Below are 24,324 nucleotides of genomic sequence, written 5' to 3' on the forward strand. Positions count from 1 at the left end.
CGCCGGGGAGCCGGCCCCCGCGCCCCGGCCCTGCCCCGGGCAGCGGAGCCGGCGCCGCCGCTATGAAGCCGTGCGGGGAGGAGGAGGAGGAGGAAGGGGCTGCGGGAGGCGGCGGGGACCCCTGGAAGGAGTGCCTGGAGGTGGCGGTGCAGCTGGCGCTCCGCGCCGGGCAGGTGAGAGCCGCCCCTCGCAGCCCCCCGCAGCCCCGGGGGGCCGCCGCCCGCCTGCGGGCTCGGCGGGACGGGGGTGGGCAGCGGGGAGGGCTCGCCCCGCGGCTGGAGCATCCCGCCCGCAGGCGGCTGGGGAGGTGCGTTTTGGGGGTAGAAATTACAAAATGAAGAGGTGGAGTGTGGGGGGGGGGGAGGCCGGGTGTGGGCGCTGGGCTGGTGGCGGGGCTCGGCTCGGCTCGGCGGGGCTGTCAGAGCCGGCAGCAGCTCCTCGCCTGGCCCCCCGGCGGTGAGGAGGGGTCCCGGCGGTGGTCGCAGAGCCCGGGGGCTGCAGCCGGCCGAAGGACCGGGAGGCGCCTCCGGGCATTGCGGGTTTGGGTTGTGGCTCGGAGGGCTTGGATAGTACCAAACAATATTGTCAGCGTGGATGCTTTTCACGTAACTTTTTCAGTCATCCACCAAGCACCTAGTCTTGTAATGGTTTAGAGCGTTGTGTGTTTACGCGTGACAATGCCAGCGTTTGTGTGGAGAAAAAATAGTTGTGCCAGGGAGGTTTCATCGTCTGGTTATGCCAGTGTCTTCAGGGCGGCCGAAATTCACTGACAGGGATAATTCAGCAGTACCTCTCCAGAGGTGTACACTGAGATCCGTGTTTCGACGCAGCAGGTTAGTCAGCTCCTGGCCCCATGGTGTGCAACAGCAGAACTTCCACCGGCTCTCACAGAGCCAAGAAGTGGGATCAGCAGATGAGAAACTGGGTAAAACACAGGTCTCCGCAACATGCATTGCTCTTCTGCTTCCATTCCACTATAAAACACTTTGTACCCGCAGGCTGTGACCTTTAGTTCTTCCTTAGTGTGTATCGTTAAACCTGTTTCCCCCTTCATGGACGCACATGCGCGTACGCAAAGATTAGCAGAATGCCAGAGGAGAGGGGACTTGTTGTAGTGATACAAGGAGTAAGTGGATAATCCAAATTGGAATGACAGGTCATGCTCTCATAGAATCTCCAAACGGGAGGTTCTCCAGCACGCTCGTTCTGCCAGCCATTTCACAAGGAGGCCTCTCATGACTCAAGCTTCCACACCTAATTTCTCAAAATATCAAGCTTTGAGGATAGCCTTAACCATCTCCAACCATTTTAGTCACCCAGAAGACTGTAGTTGAGCATGTTTTCCTGGAAGAAATAAACATTCCAGAGGACTGATATTTGCACCTTTTCAATTTACATCAGTTTGCCATTTGCCATTGCTACCTTGCAACTGGCAGGAAATGACCGATTCTTGGCAGGCCAAATTTAAACCAGCCAAGGATGCTGTTTAAGTAGGATTTGAGAATTGGATAGTAACATTAAGGAATGTTTTTGTAATATTAAAGAATGTTTTTTTGTTACAAAAACTGTCAGAAGTCCTTGTGGAACAAAAGGTACAGGTAGGGCAATATATGTCATTAAAGTGTCAGTCCACTTCCTACTACTCTGAAAAGAAGCTAGAGGTAAGGACACAAAGTGCCATGTAACATAGATTTGATGGGGCTAGATTTACTTTTGTTGAAAATCAATAAAATTGAGTTTTGTTTTGGTCATCAAAACCAGTCACTTCCACTGGACAAATTATCCTTCATTTTCTTCTGCCTTTTCTCCCATCTCTCAGACCCCTCCACCTTCACCTCTGCCCCCACAGATCTGTTTGCACTTTTTTTTTTTTTCATCAGATCTGAGTGCTGTCTCCATCCCTGCAGGAATTTTTCCCATTTCAGCCTTTCTTTTAAGGCCCTCCATTTCTCCCATCCATGGCGGGTTAGGAAGCCGTGGAATCATTAGAAAGTGCCTAAGAGAGTCTTGTCGCAGAGGCCAGCCTGAAGAAAGGCATGCAAAGCAAGATTTTGGGTTTCCAGAAGTCAACTAGCAGTATGGTTCTGTGGTCTCCCCATGTTGCATCATGTTTCATGAATATAAGTAAAATATATCATCTTTCCATCATGCTCTAGAATTGTTTCTTCTAGAATTAAAAGGCCAATAAAAAAACGATTCTTTGAATGTGCATCAAAAGTGGTGTTGCTGGAGTAACTTCCATTCCCAGATTAAAGTCTTTGCCTCTCCTGCCTATGCTACTATGTAGTTCCATTATTCTTACAAAATATCACAGTCTTTTGTTTAACATGTATGGGTTTTTTGTATGTAACCTCTGTAATTGGCCCATATCAAAATTATGCCTAATCCAGTCTGTAAGGCCACTTATAACCAGACTTTTTCAGATGTCTCTTCTGCTTTTTATTTTTGAGTAAACTCTTCGCCCTATGTTCATGGGAATACACCCATTGGCTTAATATGTCTTTTTCCTAAAGAAAAGCAAGTACAACTAGTCACTGTACCTTTGATGTTACGGAGCACTGGGTAATATTTACACAGTTCTCTGCAATTACAGTTGGAAAAATTTCCCAAAAATAAGTAAATTTGCGTCAAGGTGAAAACAAGGGTAAAAAACTGAGACTAGAAGCTAGCCTGCTGAAGTCCACACATACTTTGTTTCTTTTTTGAAGGGGTTAGAAAATAATTTCATGAGGCATGAGAGACCTAGCAGAATCCCACATTTAAAAAAATCCACTGGCAAATAAAAATAATTTCAATTTATATTCTTCAAAGTCAAGATTTCTTCCCAGTGTTAGCTCCCAGGGGACATTTTAGGCTATTTTCTATGGAACATAGTTTTTATTTCATTTTATTTATTTATTTTTAGCAAAGCAGATTGGTATTTCCTAAATTATGTGCAGATAGTTATGCTTTTCATCTAGATGTTTGGTTTTACCAGTAAGCAAATATTCCAGGACAACGTTGCAAGCATGTAATTCCACCTTGGGGCTCCCAGAAGAGTGTGGTAAGTGCAAGCGGTATGGTGAAATGAAACAGCGAGCACGTCACTGCAGGTGGCTCTCCTGGCAGGTGTTGGGGGAGGAAGCATCTGGGCCCTCTTTCCTCTCCATTTTCCTTTGCATGTCTTCATTTCACAAAGGTGTAAGGAAAGGAAGAGACCGGGATCGTGACTGCACCGAGCCCCTGCAGCTCCATTTCCTCTGCTCCGTGGCAAATGAACAAGGCAGCAGGGGCAGTCCGTTTCTTGCAGTTGTGGTCTTCGTGAATGTACTGGTGTACAGTTCTTGTGATGTTCTTGCATTGTACGAACCCCCAGATGTGCCCTGATCTAGTGGAGGGGCAGCATGGGCTAGAAGTGTTAAACAACACTGCTCTAAATAAACACACTGTCAAAAGTCAGCTGCTTAGAAATTGTAAAGTCATCATAATCTAGGAACAACCTATGATACAGTGATAAAGCCTGGTAAAATACACTTACAACCCAAGTACAGCGTCTTAGTTGTCAATTTCTTTGTACATTGTACAATGGTGACAAGGAACCATCAGCCGTTTTTATTTTATCAACCCATAGTCCCTTTTGTCTTCCACTTACTTTCTGCAAGGACTGTTCCCTAACACAGGAGCTCTGTGTAGCTCCATGCCCAGCTGAGAAGAGCAGGCAGTTGTGGTAGGTATCTACAGACCTTGTTGTAGGGCTTCAACACGGAGAGGAGCTGGGTGATGCTCTCGCCGTGCTCTGCCTGTTCTGTCCCCTGAGAAGCACCAGGCTCTGATACTCCTGGGAGGCAGAGGACTTCTGGGGGTTATTCAGTGTAAGCAGAGTCAAGGACCGCTCTGAGCTGTGTGATAAATTTGGGAAGAATAAAAGCCGCTTCATCGATGATGCAGGGAATACACGTGGTCTTTGCAGGTCTTTGCGTGTTGGGCTCTGACTTGGATTGCATGCCCATACGGGTCAGTACAAACCCACATGAATTCCTTTGTCAGACACGTTTTAGGAGGCCGTGAGGTGGCAGGGACCCGTCCACCCCACAGCATCTCCTGGTTCACTGGGTGAGCTAACGCACGTGTGGCGCCCATTCACTGCTGGTGACCCCAGCACAGCTTCTTTTTGAAAGTAAGTGGTGTAGGCACATTGTAAGTCTGGTTACAATAACGGTAGCACACAACAATCTGGGAAATCAGGGTATTTTTGATAGCTGTCAAGCAGGCAGAACACATCAAGTAGGATCCTGCAAAAATCCAGTTTGGGACCTGGTAACGTTGAGTGTTTTAACGTGTATGCCACATCTAAAACCCACAAGCAGATCCAAGTGAGCACTTCGGAGGACAGGAATCAAGTTTAAAAATGTCGTGCAAAGTATTGCCTTTAAAAAGGAAAGCTCAAGTGCTGGAGCACACAACAGAAACAGGTGATTGCAGCACAGCCCCACAAGAGCCTTCACAGCTGCTCTTCTTTCTGCATCATGAGCCAGGTGTGACCGCAGTCCCCTGCCGAATGAATGGTAGCGTGTACTGATTTACACGGCTGCACAAATCTCTTCCGTCCACTGGGTGTTAAAACTGAATAGGAGTCAGGCGCACGGCACTGCTAAAGAGAAACTCAGACCCTCTCTGCTGAAAGGAGAGTGCAGGGCAAGAAATGCGACGTGGTATTCCTCAGCTTTCTGTCTACGTGACACAACACATCGAACGCGTTATGTAGGCAGGACAGAAGTAAAGAGTGATGAAAATACAAGGCATGAGCATAGCAGGTGCTGTAGAATAGGTTACACAACGCGGCTGAGATGGTTGCAGTGTTTTGGATTGTGCTTTGGACTGCAGAGCAGCCTGAGGGCCTTCCTAGAGCGGCGCTTTTATGACGGCGGTGTGGTTAAAGCGTCGAGAAAACCATAGCAGGGCACTGGGGGAATGAAAACGATTAAGTGAATGTTTTGGTATACAATAATGAACTTTTGCTAAAGTTCAAACTGAAATGTTTTAATCTGGCCTCAGCAGCTCAGTAAAGAGGCAGAACTAATGCTTTGCAGCTCGTGAAGCAGAAACATTAGTCCAGATACTAATGCTAAGGCAACAGCCAACAAAGTCGATTACGTGTCAGAACAATCTGAAAACCCTTCAAATGTAGCATTTTAGACTACAAAAACCAAGAGTTGAGACTGAAATTAGGGAGTTCCCAGTTCCTTTTCCCATGCATAATACAGCAGAACTGTTTGGTTTGGTCTTAAAACATTTCTCTGTAGGTAAATTTAAAATGCTCTGATCCGTTGAAATTTAACTAAGCAATTAAAATTTATGTTTTAGAAGGGACTCAGAATATTAGTCTCCTTGGTGTTGTTTTTAATTTAATATAATTCTACAGAAATAAGTCTAATCTTTGTTTTGGTTTTCCTAATTTCAAATAATTCATAATGATCACTGGTTAAAAAATTAGGCAGCTCCTTTTTCAAGCTGAGCATTACCATCCTGCTCCCCCCTCCCCCCCATTTTTTTAATGAAGGGGTGGGAAAAAATGGTAAAATTGGGGAAAAGCTTTTATCAACTGTGTTCCCATGAGTGCATTTGCAGTTGATGTGGTTTAGTTCCAAATTTATATCAGTAAAACCCTTTAAAAGGATGTGGAGACTTTTCCAAAAGAGAATCCAGAGTTAGATCACTGGCTCCATATCTGGGGAAAAGCCTAAATCTTTGTTTTTGTTAAACATAAAGCAATTCTTTGAGACTAGTGGGTGGTCCGCACTTGAAGTTCCTAACACCCATATACACAAGAAGAAATAAATATTGTGTCTTTGTTGGCAAAAAGAAACCAATGAGGTTTGCTTTATTGCATGTTTTTTTGAAGTAAAGGAGCAGTGGGGGTATTGGTCCTGTAAATAATTTTTTAAAATGGAAAAAAGGTTTTCTGTGAAAAATTATGGGCCTCCAGTTTCTTTCTTATCTTACACGTATTTTCTTTAATTTCCTAAATCACTATCCTACTTCTATTCCATCAGCTGCGTCCCGTTCTTAATCCCTTTCTGAACTGTCAAGAGAGGTTCCTGCAGAGTGATTCAAAATGTTGTGTTCCCAAAGAGTACTCATTATCTTAGAAAGATTTTTACTCAGAAGAGCTAGAATAGGTTCTGGTAGAATTAGACCTACTGTTTTTCAGGATTAGCTACCATTTTGTTAGTAAATATAGTATTTTAATGTCCACAGGGTGAACGGAAACCAAATCTGATTTGTGAAATTCTCTTTCAGATTATTAGGAAAGCTCTAACAGAGGAAAAACAAGTGTCTACAAAGACATCTGCAGCAGACCTCGTGACTGAGACTGATCATTTTGTGGAAAATTTAATTATTTCTGTTTTGAAAGAGAAATTTCCCTCCCACAGGTGAGTGTCTATAGAAAGAAACTATGAATGACCATTTTGTCCTATAAGAGCTTTATATTTGACTGGCTTTTGAAGGGAATTTAAAAATCTATTCCTGGAAGTCAGATTATCATTGGTAAACATTATTTTTTTCTTAATTCAGTAGTAGCTTCTTTCAGTTTTATGTATCTCTCATATATTACATATATTATTGCTGTTGGACACGTTTGTAGGACTCCATTTTAAAGAACTACCACTGCCCTATACTGATTACTTTATATTTTCTAATATTTCTATCATGACCTGTGCATGTTAATTCTTTGTTTCTTAACTTCTTGAAATGTATTTAATATTGGTGTTTCCCCTGTGAGGATATCGTGTATGAAGGTTTCATATGAATCTCCATGATTTTTGGAATCTGTTCTCTGTTTTCAAAGAGTTACACGAAAGACACCCATTAAAATATAGCTGTAATTAATAATAGCAAAGATCCCATCCTGCAGACCTTTCTATCACTTTCTTTTGCCATCGTAGATAAGTGTTTGCCAGATCAGGACAACCATCATATTTAAGCACATTTACCTTGTGTTGTGTAGAATCCTAAAACTGGTGATAAGCAGGGTTGTTTATCATCATCACTCAACGCATTTAAATAAATAAGGTATAAAATATTTTATGGGGTTTCAACCCAAGGTTTTGAAAATAATCAGATTGTTGACTCCTCTTGAATTATTAAGGTCAATTTGAAAATAACTCCTCCTAGTATGTACACAGATTAGAGAGAGATTTTGTATTAGTTGGCCAGATTTGTTTTGATGCAGAGACTCCACAGTTGATTTCCACAGCTGAATTCAGTACACAAGGATAAATTCGTCTTGCTGCAGAGCCTGTGTATCACTTAAATACTGTATAACTTCCTTCTAACTGTGCACGTCTCTAATGGAAAAGGGCCTTGCACTCTAGCACAGCGCAGAAATCAACAAAGATGAGAATCTGGAGGGCTCAGCTACTAATCTGCTTGTCAGTTATGCTCTTGTAAAGAAAATAACAAAGAAAAAAATGAGTGTGTTAAAAGAACATTACATACTAAATATAGCTTTGTAAATACGTGTTGTATGTGATCACATATTGAAGCAGTACTGTACAGCACAATGTGCGGTTCTTGGCTGCAATTCTCAAGAGACTGCCAGGGTTTACAAGCCTATTATTTGTGTAATATTCCGTCTACTATTGCTGGTTGTGCTCTTTTCTCATCTCCACTGTGTGTTGTTTCTTTTTTACTTGAACAGTCTGGCAGAGAACATAAAACATATACATTTCACATAAAATGGGAATCATCAGAAGCACTCAAGTTACTCAAAATGGAAACAAAAGTTGTAAGGTCAACATAGAAGTAGAAATGGAAAAATCTCTGACTTTTATTAACTCTTTACAGTTAACTTATGCCTCCATAAGCAAATAAATGAATTTCTTCAAAACAATTTTTTTTTGCAGATAGTGGTTGTTTATTTTGGTCAGAATTTGTTCAGACAGTGAATGCATTTAGATTAAACGGTAGATTAAAACTGGATTTAAAAGACTAAATTTAGACACTTGCAATGAGGAATCCACAGTAGGAATCAAGGTTTAAGTACAATGAAAACATCAGAAGATCATTTAAATTGTGTTCAGTCTTTTCCCTAATCTAGTTGTTAAAAGCATCAGTGAAGGTTTCTGTTATTTCTCTTTCTCTTAAATTATCATAGAGTCACAGAAAAGTTTGGTTGTAAGGGACCTTAAAGCCATCTAATTCCAGCCCCCCTGCCATGGGCAGGGACACCTCCCACCAGAGCAGGTTGCCCAAAGCCCCATCCAGCCTGGCCTTGAGCACCTCCAGGGATGGGGCATCCACAGCTTCTCTGGGCAACCTGTTTCAGTGCCTCATAGTAAAGAATTTCTTCTTCATATCCAATCTAAACCTATCCTCTTTTAGTTTAAAGCCTAAATTACTCCTTGTCCTGTCACTCCACTCCCTGACAGAGTTCCTCCCCAGCTTTCCTGTAGGCCCCCTTTAGGTACTGGAAGGCAGCTATAAGGCCTGCCTGGAGCCTTCTCTTCTCCAGGCTGAACAACCCCAACTCCCTCAGCCAGTCTTCATGGGAGAGGTGCTCCAGCCCTCTTCATGGCATTTCTCTGGCCTTGTTCTGATACATCCATGTCCTTCTTGTGCTGGGGGCCCCAGAGCTGAATGCAGCACTCCAAGTGGGGTCTCGGAAGAGCAGAGTAGAGGGAGAGAATCACCTCCCTCGCCCTGCTGGCCACATTCATTGTAATGCAGCCCAGGATAAGGTTGGCTTCCTGGGCTGCAAGCACACATTGCTGGCCCATGTTGAGCTTCTCACCCACCAACACCCCCAGGTCCTTCTCCTCAGGGCTGCTCTCAATCCATTCTCCACCCAGCCTCTGTTTGTGCTTGGGATTGCCCCAACCCAGGTGCAGGACCTTGCCCTTGGCCTTATTGAAGTTCATGAGGTTCGCACAGGCCCACCTCTCAAGCCTGTCCAGGTCCTTCTGGATGGCATCCCTGCCCTCCAACATGTCGACTGCACCACACTTTAGAAATGTGTCTTGGGAGTCAGAGAAACTAGAAGAGATCTCTCTGGTACCTATGCCATTTGTGCTGTGGCAGTGGTGTGTCTTGAGATACTGGAAATGTGCTCAGAAGTAAAGAGAAATATTTGGAAAACCTGTTTAAATTGTGATTCTGTCCCTTGCTTCTGTCTTGTCTCTGCTTGGCCAAGTGATGTGTAACATCCTTATTCATGCTTCACTCGAGTTTTCATCTTTGCTCTTTCTCTCTGGCACTCTGATGTACTCCAAATGAGTCTTTCCAAAAGGGTATTTTTTCTGGATGATCTTTGAAGCACAGATAGGCACAGCCAGAGTATCATGGACTACTGGCTGTAAAAGGCTATTGTGTCATTTGCCTGTGTTATTGTTACACAAGTTGTCATCTTTGGTGTTAATTGTGGCCTTAATCCTGGAGCCATTACAAGCAGGACTCAGCCATGATATCTAACCCCGTCTGCCTGGATTTTGCCCTCAGACCCCCTTAATGGGATAGCTGAGGGGTAGCCCTGGTTTGAACGTGCTGTGCACCACTGGATATCGCTCTTTCTGCAGTTTAGGCTATGCTACAGCTTCCCTGCTGTCCCAGCAATGAATTTCAGAGTGGCTTTGTGGCGCGAACAGATGTCTACTCAGGCTAGGCTAAAATTACCAGACTCATTTTCAGTGGGAGAAAACTTTAATCCAGATTTGAGGAGAGCTGAAAGGCTGGCATACTAAATTAACTACTGCAATGACATGGTTATCCCCCACCCCCAACACACACACACTTCTTAAACTGTTCCTAATATCTGGTGTTCAAGGCTTCAGCCTGAGTGTTTTGCTCTACGTGCATGTTTTTACCGGACACAGAGCCATGGAGCGATACATCAGATGTTGGCCTTTAGGAACGATCACGGTACCTGGTATTGCATAGCAGCTATGGGCTTAATTTAACCTGCTAGCAAAATTTCATAAAATGTGCACCTAAATTGCCCTACACCTGTTTTGGAAATTTGACCTTGGACATCAAGGGCACTGCTGTACCCCATCTTCGTGTTAGAGCTTTTGTACTTGAGGACTGCAACATTGCAGTAAGGAAAAGGAAAGGGACAGGTTCGTGATACGTGAGGGTAAAACACCTTACACAGAAATACTCTTGTTTTAAGGGGATTCTCATTTCACCTTCTTGATTGGCAAGACAACAGCTACAATTCAGTCTCTGGCTGGTGGGGCTGTCAGAAGGTGGAAAACAGGCAAAATCTGGGGGTCGGGATGGGAAATCTGAGGCCAGCTGTCAGGTGCTCTGTCTGCAGGAAGATCAGTTTCACCTGCAGCCAGCAGTGCAGCTGAAGGGTTTATGCTTGGGTTTAGGTGCTAATTACAAGATTTTTGGAAGGAAAAGTCAAATGGTTCAGCACTAACAAGGCAAAATAATGGAATACATAAAGTGAGGAATCTGCAATGTGTTGCGTTTGACTGAGAACTTCAAGCACTTGTTCAAGGTTTTTCTGGTTTCCTGGTTGCACACTAACACTTTTAAGTGTCCTTCAGCTGTTCTCTTTAAAGGAGATTAAAATAGTAACAAGCACTTGCTACTTCCCTTCTCCTATCAACTGGGGCCCCGCAATGCCATCAAAATAGCCCCTTGCTACTGAGGGAAAGGCAAAACAGCATTTGGGAAATTCAAGATGACTCCTCCTGTGCTGTCTGCAGGACGTTTTAAGCTCATATTTGCAGTATTATGTGGCATCAGGCAGCACATGTTGAAGGCACAAAAGCAAATTGCTGCTACTCGAGTCTTAGGGAAACAACTATTTCTGCAAAAGATTTTTTTTTCTATTTTATCCTTTTTTTTTTCCTCTCTCTTTATGTCTTTAGGGGAAGCCTTTTTGTCCTCGGGCATTTGTAGATGCTCTGAAAACCAATACCAGTTGTTTAAATGTGAAACCAAAAGTGGGATTAAGTACCAGCAGTCTGATTCTACACATTCTGTATATACAGGACCATATTCAAATCTGTGAGAGTAGCACCTGCACAGCTCTTAGAGAAACAGACCCTGAGCAGTTTATGGGAGAGCATGGATGACTAAGGTCAGCAGGAAATGCTCCAGAACTGGATGTAGATTTCCCAGGGGAAAAAAACAACAACAACAACAACAAAAAACATATCTATGAAAGAAATCGGGATAGAACAGAAGACAAGCTCAGATTTCAGTGTGTGCTTTGTGCAACCAAAAAATAATAATAAAAAAATATTTTCTCTGGGTCATGGGAAGAAGAGAGTTCAAGTGTTCAAACTTTTTATTTTCCTGACTCTGCCTACTGTAAAAAAAAATTCTAGTAGGAGTGAGATTGTGGATTCTCTAAGAGTTCGTTACTTCCTGCTGACTGAATCTGATTGCAAAAAGAAGCAGCTACATTTTGCAGTTTATATTACTTAGTGCAACCAACAGCCCTAACCCATAAAATTAAATTCTACAGAAAAACCTCCTTTAGAGTTCCAAAGCTGCCAGTTCACATCCATTTCTGCATTCATTTTCATGAATTTCTTAATGGTTTCACATTAGGAAAATGAACATGAATAGAGTTCTTTTTTACCATTGAAATAGTATGCTATGAATTTGAGAACTCTCCTTTGAAGTTTCTGTAAAAGTTCCCCATTCCCCAGTGAAAAAAGAAATACGTGCGTACTCATATATATATATACATATATATGAAATGTATATTTATATAAAAAATAATCTCTTCAAAAGACAGAAAGGTGGAGTTATACTTAATGAGTGTATATTTCAGCCAGTGTTCTGAGACATGTTTTTATTCCACATTAAATACAGGTTTATTGCAGAAGAATCCACTGCTGCTGGTTCAAAATGTGTCCTCACTGACAGTCCTACCTGGATTATTGACCCTGTTGATGGAACCTGCAATTTTGTACATAGGTGAGTGGATGGGGGAATTGGAAATGCATAAAATAGCAAAATTTAGCTTCTCACAAATCCTGCCTTCTGCTCAAAGGTTAAAGTTACTGTGGTAAATTTGTTCCTGCGACACGTAAGTAGGAGTCATCCCACTGTTGCTTTATGCCTCACATAGTATATCTGAGGGAGTGTGTGTTTGTGCTGGGGAGAGCTCTGTACTGTTATCTAAAGGTAAGCTAAAGTTTTCGCTGATTGCTTAATGACCCAGAAGCTCTTGACTCACAGCTCATTTATATATACCACACATTAACATGTAGAGACTTGAGCTGAACTGAAGAAACAAGGCTGTACTATGATGACATTTGGCCTAACTCCTTGTGTGGTTGCTACACATTCCTTTTCATAGTGGTGTTTTCTCCCTTTCAAATACAAGTGCTTCATTTTTCCTGAGAAGTACAACCATTGCATACATGTAGAGTATAACTGAAAACTAAGCTGTATGTAGGTACTGGTCTTAAAATCCTAAAGTATTGCTCTGTAAAAAAAGAGATCTAGGGATCAGTATTGCAAAAATAAAAAAGTTTTAATTCATCATTTGAATGCTAGGAGTTGTAAACTTAATGGTTGTTTATAACACTTTTACTTAAAAACCTAAATTATATTCTGCCTTACAGTTAGCAGTTTAATTGAACTGCAGTTATCATTTCAAGAAAATAAAAAAACATTTCCCTGACTTCTGGTGCAATTACATAGAACTCAGCCTGGGGGGAGGTCATGTGCTAGAGTTTTATTCAACTAAGTGAAATTTTCTTTTTCTTTTTTTTTAATTTTCTGGACTTTTACAAACTTTTTAAAAACATGTTTGTAAGAAATAAATTTATTACATTGTTTAAAAAGCAATAATTATACTTTATTCAAAAGGATCAAATTAAATACACGACCATCACTGTTAGCAAAAGAGAGAGTAGAGGAACTAGTTTCTCTTTATGTTGAGGTCAGCAGCAAGGTATCTCCTTGCAAGTTAATTGCTATTTCAGATGCTCTCAGTTCACTTGAACAAAATGTGCTCTTAAAAGTGATGACTTGTTATAATGTTAATGATTTTACACTGGGTGGTTCAATTACAATAAAGCAAAAAGATTACTAAAATATATAACACATTTAATATAAAAATCCTGATATTTTCAAGAGTTTATTTCCTGCATTTTTTCAAATATTAAATTATGCTTTAAGTGGAACTGACAGTTAAAGAACCTAGCAAAGGATAAATAGTACGATATCAAGAGTATTTTTGACACAGGTGAAGTTGCAGAGCTCCATGTGGGGTTTTGCTGCCTTAGCAAGTTGCTTAAGTATCAAACTGAGAGATTTTTCCTCAATAATACTTTATTTCTTCTTTTTTCACAGATTTCCAACAGTGGCAGTGAGCATTGGATTTGCTGTTAACAAAGAGGTATGAAGTATGTTCTTTAAGATGGGTACTTGAGATTTGGTTAGAAGTCTCAAAACCATGTGGGAACTTCAAAAGAAAAAAAAAAAATCAGCCACTGGTCAGGCTTTTCCATGCTTTTTAAATGCATTTGGTCATACTCCACTAGTCTAAAATCCCAGTCCTGCAAAACTTCACTTATGCAAACTAGCAATTACAGGATAATTCCTATAAATTATTATAAATATTACAGGATTTATGTGACTAAAAAGGGGGTACTTGTGTAAGCAAGGTTTTGTAAGACAAAACCATAATGAGTTAAATACAGTGCTGCCTATTCAAAATTTAAACATCTCTCTCAGTGTTCTTACGTTGATGGTGATTGCTTCTTTCCTGCTGCTAGCGGTATCTGTGAAAGCTAACTGCTGCTATGAGGCAATTCAGAATCGCTTTTTATGAAGAGTGCAAAATTATGGGCCTAGTTCACTTAGTCTGCCTTTGAGGTTTTCTTAAGGCGGTAAAATGACTATATTTCCCTCATGAGAGCTTGATTACAAGGGAAAAAAAGTACCTAGCCTTCATATATGCTGTCTTTTTTAGTTTTCTAGCTGTACTCATTCATGCTAAAGGCTTTTCTCCAAATGTTGCCATTTTAAAGTTTGATATATATACAGAAGAAATAGCTATTCAAACTGCCAAGAAATGTGCCTCTTTCAGCCTAAGTCCACAGCCATATATATATATATATATCGCTGTAACTGAAGCCAGCAAGAATTCTGTGCAATAATAACATAGTTTTCAGATGTGCTAGCAGCACTTACAGATTTAGACAGAATAATGTTGTGTACTTCTCAAGTTAGACTTTTCAAACATGGAAACTGCAAAGAAGCACTTCCATGCTTTTCTGAAGTGTATTCATTCCCAGAGGTCCTTCTGAATACTACATATTATTACCAGACAGTTTTCTCTAATATTTATGTTTTCTAGAACACCATCATGATTTTGATGCTGCATACTTGGGGTTATGTAAACTAAACAAAGCTGAAACAAAAATAAAGAATGATGATAAAACTCCCTCCATAAACAGATGGGAAAAAACAAAACCAAAAAAAATAGCAGGCTGAAAAGGAGCCAAAGGAGAACACACAGGGGAACTGGCCTGAATGTAAGCCTTGAACAGTACTGAAGAAATTCCTGCAGATGTATTCAGGGAAAGAGTCTATTAATAGTGTTCCTCAAAAAAAAATTATATTACCACTTGGTTTACATGGGACCTTAGGGTAAGGAGCAAGGACAGCCCTTTCCCTTTGAATTATCTCTGATGAACATCACGTTGAATGGAGGAGGGCAGCAGGAAAAGATTTGGAGTCTAGAACATCTGAGATGTTTTCTTGATCTTGTTACTGACTTCTGTGCCCTTGGACAAGTCACTTAGCTTTTGTATATCTGCCTACTCCTAGATAGAATCTAGGTAGTTTTACTTATCTAAGGGTGATTTTAGGAGCTGGTCATTGAAGTTTGTAAAGTGTTTAAAGATCTTTTGATGAAAACTATTAAAATAATAGAAATATTAAATATCTTGGATTCAAATCAAGGGTCAAATTGTGACCTTCTTGTCGGTAAAGAGATATTCCCACAGAGAATCCAGTATTACTCATTCTCAAGCCTTCATTGAAGGTCACAATATATGATATTTCTCTTCAAATTCCATCTCTTTGAGTCCTGTGATTTCATGAGATTCTCACCTTTATGTTTAAAGAAAACGACTTTGCAGAGAAACATCTGAAAAAGTGACTGGAGGTTATTACTTTGGTTGAAAAGGCAGGCAAATGAAATGCCTCGTGAAAGGTGTAGCACATATAAAAGAATCCATTGTTAGTAAACAGCGTGCCATGACTTCAGAGTTTGAATACCTGACTAAACATATCTGTGTATTTGGGGTTGCATATCTTCAGGGCCCGGCCAAAGTTAATGGGACTTCTAGATGTAACTGCTCACCAGTGAAAAAAAATCATTCAGAATCTGGCCTTAGAGGACTTGCATATTTTCAATAAAAATATATAATTGAATTTGAATTCAGTTTAACATTTGATCTATTCTAATGTGAACACAAAGAAGCTGCAAGTAAGAGTTTAGAAGATCATGAACAGATTGCACTAACTTCTCTTTATAAACTGAATTTTATATGACCTATATCTCAAATATCATAGTAATAGTAAAATTATTCTAGTTTATTAGCATCAATATAATCTTTGATTACATGTACCAATTAAAATATTGCTGATCTTTCTGCCATTAGTAGTTGTTTATATTTATGATGAGTAATTTGAGTTGCATTCATTTCTTTCCTTTTCAAAATCTTAAAGCTTGAATTTGGTGTAATTTACCACTGCACTGAAGAACGATTATACACTGGTAGAAGAGGTCAAGGGGCATTTTGTAATGACAAAAGGCTTCAGGTATCAAAAGAGACAGGTTGGTCTAGATTTTGTTAGAACTCTAAAAGGAATATGTTAATTTTGTTTCAGAGTTGTTGCAAATCATCATTAGGATAATGAACATCATTATCCTGATGGAAGGTATTTCTCCTGCATGATAATTTTGTTGTTATGTGTTTGTTGTTTTTCTGAAAAAATCACAGTTTTCCTCCTTTCCTTTTTAAAATATACAGCTGAATTTGAACTATTTAAATAATCCTAAATTATTTTGATTCAGAACCATTGTTTAAAATAAGGAAGAATGAGTAGATTCACCAGTTTCATTCCAGCTGTACACTGGCATCACTGTTTATGAGCAAGATGCAATGGGAATGGTGAATCAAATTCACAGTACTACGGTGACTGTCATTCACTTTCTTTTTCCAATAAACTTGTATATCATAAGGTATATTATTGTATGTAGGCATACGTGTTAACAGTAAACTAAAGGATGCATGCTTCAGAGGGGTTCTTTAACAGCTTGCTTTCCTGTGTGAGGTATGTTTCAACATAAAAATAGATAGCAGCACTTAGTCAGCACTTTAATGGAATCCTTTTACTGATAAATCAACAATAATCAAATGTGTGTAGAGAAGTTTCCTTTTAATCAATGAAATTGCAGAGAAGAACGTAACATTCAGTTACAGACAGCAGCCTACATGTGCTAAAAATGTACATCATTATACACAGGAGATGGTTAAAATTTCACCACAAAAAGAGATTTTAATGTTCTTGAAATATTTAATGAGCTCAAAATTTGGGGAAGTTTGGCTATTCACCTAAATTAATAGTGAGCAAGGGTCTGCCCATTTGGAGAGATGGAGCAAATTGTAAAGTCAGTGGCACCTAAGATTTTAATCCTTGATTAAGCACAAATTTTTTGTCTGTACTTGAATATCCCGTAATCCACAAGAGCCTGTTCTGGCAGAGACTATGAGGAAAATCAGGAGTACTCTTGGTTGGGCTGTCTGAGCCACTGTCAGAATAGCCTCACTTGCTTTTGCAGTCAAAAATTTCTGGTCTCCAGTTGAGCAGGGAATTATTTTGGCATATACCACTTTTGTCCTTCTTTCTCTGGGCTTCCAGTCTGTGTGGGTGTTTAGAACACAGCAAGGGAAGCAAACCTTCTGCCCTTTCAAATGCTTTGAAATTTTCCTTTGTTTTGAGAGACATCGTTTGGTGGTGGGCGCTTTCATCAGTGAAGATGGACCTTCTTTAGTCTCACTCCTATCGATGTTTTAAGTGTATATGGTCACAGTTGTTGTTTTCCTGTAAGGACTGTGGCTTCAGCGAAAGAAACCGAGCTTGGAAAAGAGTGTGTTTTTCCCTGCATCTACAGCTGGAATTCAAGTAGCCTTCACCAATGCATGACGTGTTGGAGTGCTGGGCTGTCATGTTACTTCATGCCTTTTGTTTCCAGGAAATGTGGTTGTTGTGTAACTCTGTATAACACTGATCTACACTACACGTTCATTGTTCAGATTTAATCATTTGAAATTACAGTACAGGCAAAAAACTGTTCATCAGTGACAAATTTTGTAGAGGTCTGGTTTGGGGGTACAAGCAGTCAGGATACGCTTAAACGAAGGCTCCATCTTCCCTTTGACCTTGAGTTTTACTTTCTTCTCACACTTAGATTCATGTCTGTCCTTACATGTGCTAATATTGTAAATGTATTTTCTTTTCTTAGTCTTCTATGGTCAACAGAACTGGTCTTTTTGTCATAAATGTATCCTTGTCCCTGTTAAATCTCTATGAGAGTGAGGAGTAGCAAGCAAATTTTCTCTTGTACCTTGAACATCCAAAACTCTATTGGGTTTTGTGATCAGCCTGCTCCTTCTTCTAGCAGAGACCTCCCTCTAGCTTGTCTTAGTCTCTTCATTCAATTTCTACCTGCCTATAGCTTTGACTAAAATTGGAGAGATCCATTTATTCATCCGAAATATACTTAATAACTCAACACAACAACCATCTTAGTCATGACCTAGCTATGACTAGTGCAGTTTGAATGCCTGGTGCATTTTAGCAATGAAGCTTGCATTAAATATTCTGTAATTATAAATAGAGTATGTTATGTAAAAACATCTAAGGCAGCTTGCTTTCACCATCCAGAGTTTCCATTTGTGACTGAAACAGCAAATACCCTGCAGTGTGTCTGGATCAGTGTTGCTCTATTTTAAGGCAGTAATTTAAAAAGTGATTGTTAAATATGTTCCTACAGTTCAGCTTTGTGATATCCTGTAACTTTCAGTCTAATTGCATACCTGCTGTTCACCAACCACTTACCACATTGCTTCAATCCATAATGTTCCTCCGCAATACTAAATTCACTGGTAGCCTGTTTAATTAAATGATGTCTTGCTCCACCTGCGTTTGCTTTTGAAAACCTCCTTGCTACTTCTGCTAAGAGCTTCCAACTTACGCAATTAGCTGCAATAACCAGGTAGACGTTCCCTACGTGAATGATTGCCTTGCCTTTAATGCAGGGTAGAAGGCAACACCTGACATTTGGGCACAGCCTAGTTAGCAAGTAATCAACAGATAAACCTTTGAGATTTGGTATATATTTAATGCGTCCAAGTTCCACTGGCACAGCAGAAGCAGGGACACTTGGCATTTGATCAACCATCTCCACCTGAATTGGAATACACTTGTTATATTCTAGTAATACGGAGATCTCACGTGAGGACTACTTCAACACCTTGCAAGTCACTGTGAGTCTTTCCTTTGACTGCACACAAAGCTAATAACCTTATCTGACGGAAACTGGAATTGTCTTTGCTGATCACAGTACAAATGCAATATTCACGTATTATTATTTTTAAAACTGTTTTAGTTTATGGTAAGAAAGAGGGCTTTTCGGTCATAAGGTGTCTTCAGTCTTTAAAATGCCATAATAAAAGGGAGCTATTACTGGATGACTGGTGTTTTAAGTAGAATTGTTTACTCATCTTCCTGTATTCCCAAGTACTTATAATTTGCTTAAAAATTACATTGAAGTTTTCTATTCAAGATCCATTCTGTTTTCAAATATGATTAGTCTAGTATCATTAATAGTTCCTATGTCACTGTGTTATTTTTCATTGGTTGCTGAAGTTTGTGAATTTGCCAAAAGCTGGCAGGTCAATTAAATAAAACAATGTATGAAAACGGCAGGAATTAAAGGATGCATTCTTGGTTTTAATATTTCTGTTCTTTTTTTTCTCCTTTTTATTTTTAAAGTATTTAAATCAGACCATTTGATAAGAGAAATCTAGTCTTGCTTAATTTTTTTATGTGAAGTTTTCACTTATCCTATCATTAGAAAGACTTTGGGATAAAAAAAGGGACACGATAATTGTTTTTCTGTGAAAAGTCCATTAGTGTTTACTTTGAACAAATTTCCAGAAGCTATCTGGAAACTGTTGAATTAATGAAAACAACTACCTACTTTGCAGATATCTCGAAGGCCTTAATTTTAACAGAAATTGGTCCAAAACGTGACCCTGCAACTTTGAAACTGTTCCTTGGTAACATTGAGAGATTGCTCAAGGCCCACGCACATGGGTAAGATATCTTACAATATATGTCTCACATTTGTGACCAGAAGTAATTTAAAAAAAAAAAAACAAGTCTGTTGCTGTTTTTCAGCCTGATGCATAGGCTGAAATCAGAGGCGTTTTCCTCTTTACATTTCTTCTTGCTATGTTTAGGGTCCGTGTAATTGGAAGCTCCACCCTGGCTCTGTGCCATTTGGCATCTGGTGCCGCAGATGCGTATTATCAGTTCGGGTTACACTGCTGGGACTTGGCAGCAGCTACTGTCATCATTAGAGAGGCAGGTGGCACTGTGATAGACACTTCGGGTGAGTGAAATATTCCTGTCGTCATTGACTTTCTGAGGACCACATGGCTATTTCAAGGCACCTCGAGTTACCTCAGTACAGTCCTCCTCCTGTGGCTCAGTCTCATTTCTGGCAATATTCTGCAGAAACGCCTGCACTCTCCATTAGACTGTCTGGTTATTCATACCACAGTGATGTAATTCCAGTTTGGGGTTTCATCACATCAAAGGCCTTCTGAGTCAAACTGTATTTCCGTAACTTTGTAATTCCTTCAAAGCATCAGATTTACTGTAAAGGACTAGCCCGGGAAATTGGTAGACATGCTCAGACACCAAACAGATTTCAGCAGAGACAGCCTCCCAGGAAAGAGGGACTCTCAGGTACATGTCTGAACATCTATGACTAGGAACTGCTCAGAGGGAGTAAAGGACAACACAGTCTTTGGTTTATTATTTTATTCATTTATATGGTACACATCTCAGAGTAATGGTTTACTGGTCAATACTGTAAGATATTGTGCATTAAGAAGGATATACCGATTGAACTGATTTCTGTTCTATCTCTTCCTGTTACTAAAAGAAGGAAATATTACATTTAATGTTGGATACCGAACAAATCTAAACATTCACAGCTTCTGTTGTATACTTTGCTCCTGTATCTAGAATTTTCTGAAATCATTTTTGTGCAAGAGATTTCAAGATAGGAGTTCCTGAACTCCTTCTCACCCCAAAAGGAGCTATGAGAAGGAGTTGTCCTTCTCACCCCAAAAGGAGCTATGTATGAAGTTGCTTCAGTGTCTCTGAACCTATCTAATTACAGTGTGGTTTATATTTAAGAATACATTACCTTTTTACATCAGCTTAAACAGTTCTTATTAACCTTCTTTTCCTCAGGGGGACCTCTGGATCTTATGTCCTGCCGAGTGATCGCTGCGGGCACCAGGGAGATGGCTATGTTCATAGCTCAGGAAATACAAACTATTCACTACAGACGGGATGATGAAAACTGATGGAAATTAAGTACTTTTAATACTGAGTCTGCCCTCCTGAACTATGTAACTTTTGCAAGGTGGGTGGCTTAAAGGGTACATGATTTCAGTAGGATGCTTTCTGTGGAGATTTTCTGTGTCAAATATTTTTTATAAATTTATTACAATATGGGAAGGCATAAGGAGATTTTTAAACCTCTAAGAATCATGTTTCCTTTTTAATATGTATCTCTTTCAGCAGTATCTTTTTTATAAGATAGCATATTTTACTTGTAGCACTAGTTTCAAAATAAGTTGTAATTTCATATCTGTGGGGCTGATATTTAGTCTTTTGTAACATGCAGCTAAAAAATGGAACTATTTTTACAGATGCAGATCTCAGGTAAATGAGCTTTAGGACTGTAGTAAGGATGAGTAGTTAAGATGTGTGCCTATAATACCCTTGTTCTATGATACTTAAAAATGCAATAAAAATGACATTATTGTTTCTAACTATGTCATAGCTATATTATCCATGTATATGCATATATATGTGTATGTCTGTGTGTATAAATATATATGTACACCTAGACATGTATATGCGTGTATATACATGCAGACACAGACATGTATCTCTGTGTGCATATACTTATATGGATGTCTTGGATGTTTACAGCAATTTAGAGAATGCATAGAAGAAAGCTAATATCGGAAGTTCTTTTCAGGTAAAGAGTGTACGTAACTTATGTGACTTCAGTGGAGGAGGCTATCCAAATGGCTAGCGACAGAGCTGATCATGGGAAATGTTTAATGACTTTACAAACTGTCCATCTAATTCTTCTTTCCTTTCATCCCTTTTCACGGGTGTAAATCATACTACCATCATGCAGGCCTCTACAAGATGTTAGAACTTTTACTACCACAGAGTAATTACAGGTAAAAGCAGGAATATTGAACTCCACTGAGTTATTTGCAGTATTAACTATGACACAGAGTAGCAGGCCAGCAGAGTAGAGCGCAGCGTCAAAGAGGTGTTGATGTTAGTGAAACTTGGAGCAGAGCAGTAGGATCGGGCCCCTTACAGGGAAGTTATTAATATGCACATAGAATACGCTTGCAAAAAAGATAGTTTTGAATCACATGCCCTTCTCACATAAAGTTGTAATCACACTTTTTTGATCAGAGAAACCTGTTAAATCAGTTACGTACATTTCCTAAATACCCAGTTGTTCTCTGTCCTTGTATTTAGTATTGGTTTTAGTTCTGCCAAGCTAATCATTTCTGTTCAGATTATTTTTAAAATCTTGGGCACAGAGGAGATACAACAGTGCCCAGAACAGTAGTAGTTGAGATGAAGTCACTTCTTTTTTTTTTTCTTAAAAATTGAATTAAAAGGTATCCTTTTTTTTTCAAGAGTGCAAATTAAATTGAGTCAGAAAGTAACAGTTTGTTAAAATATAATTTTACACTGCATGTGTAGACTTTGTAAACGTGTTCAGACATCTACTTAGAACATATAAACTAAACTGTAATTTTTTAAAATAACCTTACATGTGTTTCTTGCAAAATGTTTTCAGTGAACATAACGTGAATTCTGTGGGATTTCTTATTGCTTTTTTTTTTCATGAGAAATACAAAGTATTGACCGGGTGAAGAATGCCTAAGTTCAACTAAGCATTTGAGAACTCTGATAGTTCTTAACAGAAAAGCAATGCCGTCTGTCACAGTGATCAGCGTTTTGTCACCGTTCCCTTTTACCTCTCCATCTCCTTGCATCCCTCTGTTCAGAAACTTAGATTGTAAGCCCTTCGGGGCAGGGACTGTAGTACTTCGGTTCGGGGTTTGCACAGTGCTAATAGGATGCAGTTCTGGTCCGTGACTAGGCACTGAGGTGCTATAAAAATACAAATAATAAATACTAATGGGCTCACTTGTCTCTTCTTCTCCCTTCCCCCTACTTTCTGAGCGCAGCTGAGAGGCGAGCAGATGCAGAGCTTGCTGGCACCGCTCTGATCCCGGGGCACGTCGCCTCGGCGGCCCCCTCGCCAGCAGGGGCTTTGCTCGAGCCTCTGCCCGTGCTATAAGCTCTGTAAGGAAGCTTAGGCTGGCAGGGGATCAAGCGTGGCAGAGGCCCAGCACCACGGCATCCGCTGCCCGTCCTGGTCATGTCCCTGCTCGCTGTGGGAGAGGAGCTGCTGGAAGGATCCGAGGCAGCCCCCTCTCCTGTGAGGTTTCCTGTCGGCTCGGCCTGCCGGCACAGAGAGGCCCTGACCCACTTCAGGCCCCCTGGCACAGGGCTCGGCCAGGCCGGGAGATCTGGGTGTTGCCTGAAATGCTAAACTGAAGGTGGTGGGAAGGGAGAGGTGCAGAAATCCAGTCACAAACTCTCTTTGGTGCCCTGCATGCAGTTGTATTTGGGCCCTAGTTCGAGCCCGTTAAACCAGCGCTGTGTGTGCGAAGCAGCAATCCCGCCTTTCCCCACCTCCCCTGCCTCCTGCGTGCCAGTACAGACGTTTTTGAATCCTTCCAGTGGACCAGATGAGCGAAGTGATCTGCCTGCAAAGTACCCCAGTAAACAAAAACGGGATTATTTTACAGACAGATCGCTTTCCCAAGCCAATTTCCCTGGCCACCAGCAGCAGCTGACTTCAGGCAGCAAAGGGGGTACGGACGGGGCAGGCAGGACAGAGCCAAATTACACCAGTTCAAACTTTTGACCAAGGTACAGCTTTAAAACTTTTTGATTACACATATTGATGGAAATAAACTGTATGGGAGTTTGTCCTTCCGTTGTTTTGTCTTGCTAGACAGCCGAAACTTTGCTCGGCATGCATATCCGTCAGCTCTCCCTTCTAGCGTGTGCATTCATAATACAGTAAGTGCAGGGCATAAGCCAGAACCTTAAATCCCTCTAAATACCTAGTTAAACACGTGTGGTTTTTTTCCTACTGGCTATTGTAAAACACTGCAAATGTTTTCCACTGTATACATTATGGAGTACATATGTGCATCTGTAGTTACACATCTGAGACAGATGCTCACAGACGATTTTCTCTGCTAACAGTGGCACAAATATGTCTATCCTTTGAAAAGTCACTATTTCCTCTAAGCAAACAGTGCTCAGCTTCTCAGCGTTTTCTCATTTTCTTTCCGTGTCCCTCACCAGCTTGGTGGTTTGGAACATTTCACACTTCCCAGCTGGCCAGCCTGGTCTCCCATGGGCATGCGAATACGGGCATTTTGGTAGAATAAGCAGTGGAAATACCCGTGAACTCCAGCAAAATGGTTGGTGGTTGAGTCGTTTGCAATGTGTCTTGTTGAGCTCAGCAGATCTTACAGGACAAGTATCAGCGTGTTGCGTATGTGCCAAAGGACTGATATTTTCCCATTGCTAATCCCACCGTATTGAGGAATTGCGTGTGTTGGAGCTCTTACCTAAGGGCCCACTGGCAGCATTCTCCATTTTTCATCTAGATTTTTGTTCCTGTTGGCAATGGCTTCAGGTAAAACAATAAAATCACTTTCCAACAGCTACTAATACTTGAGTTATGCTAGTTCCTCAGCAAGGCTGGACCTAGTCAGTGCATGCACGAAAGTGCAAGAGAATCTTTGAATAATGAAATGGGACTTAAACCACTACAGTAAATTAACACAAACCTCACCCTTTAGCTTCCTAGAGTGACCAAGACAGTTTAACTTTTTTATTTCTTTAAGCCTGTAGGGAAACTAT

The 24,324-nt window shown here is 40.5% G+C and overlaps 1 protein-coding gene across 1 annotated transcript; it reads left to right on the forward strand.

Annotated features, from left to right (window-relative positions):
* The first annotated feature begins 11 nt into the window (after positions 1-11).
* Positions 12-22,521, forward strand: IMPA2 (inositol monophosphatase 2). The gene is made up of 8 exons (XM_083826696.1): positions 12-173; positions 6,280-6,413; positions 11,815-11,919; positions 13,306-13,351; positions 15,694-15,802; positions 19,242-19,350; positions 19,497-19,648; positions 20,521-22,521. The coding sequence occupies exons 1-8, from the start codon at positions 63-65 to the stop codon at positions 20,634-20,636; spliced, it is 882 nt and encodes a 293-aa protein (XP_083682822.1). The 5' UTR covers positions 12-62; the 3' UTR covers positions 20,637-22,521.
* Positions 22,522-24,324: the final 1,803 nt, after the last annotated feature.

This window comes from Anser anser (assembly GCF_964211835.1).
Source record: "Anser anser genome assembly, chromosome: 2".
In the NCBI taxonomy this organism is placed as follows: domain Eukaryota; kingdom Metazoa; phylum Chordata; class Aves; order Anseriformes; family Anatidae; genus Anser; species Anser anser.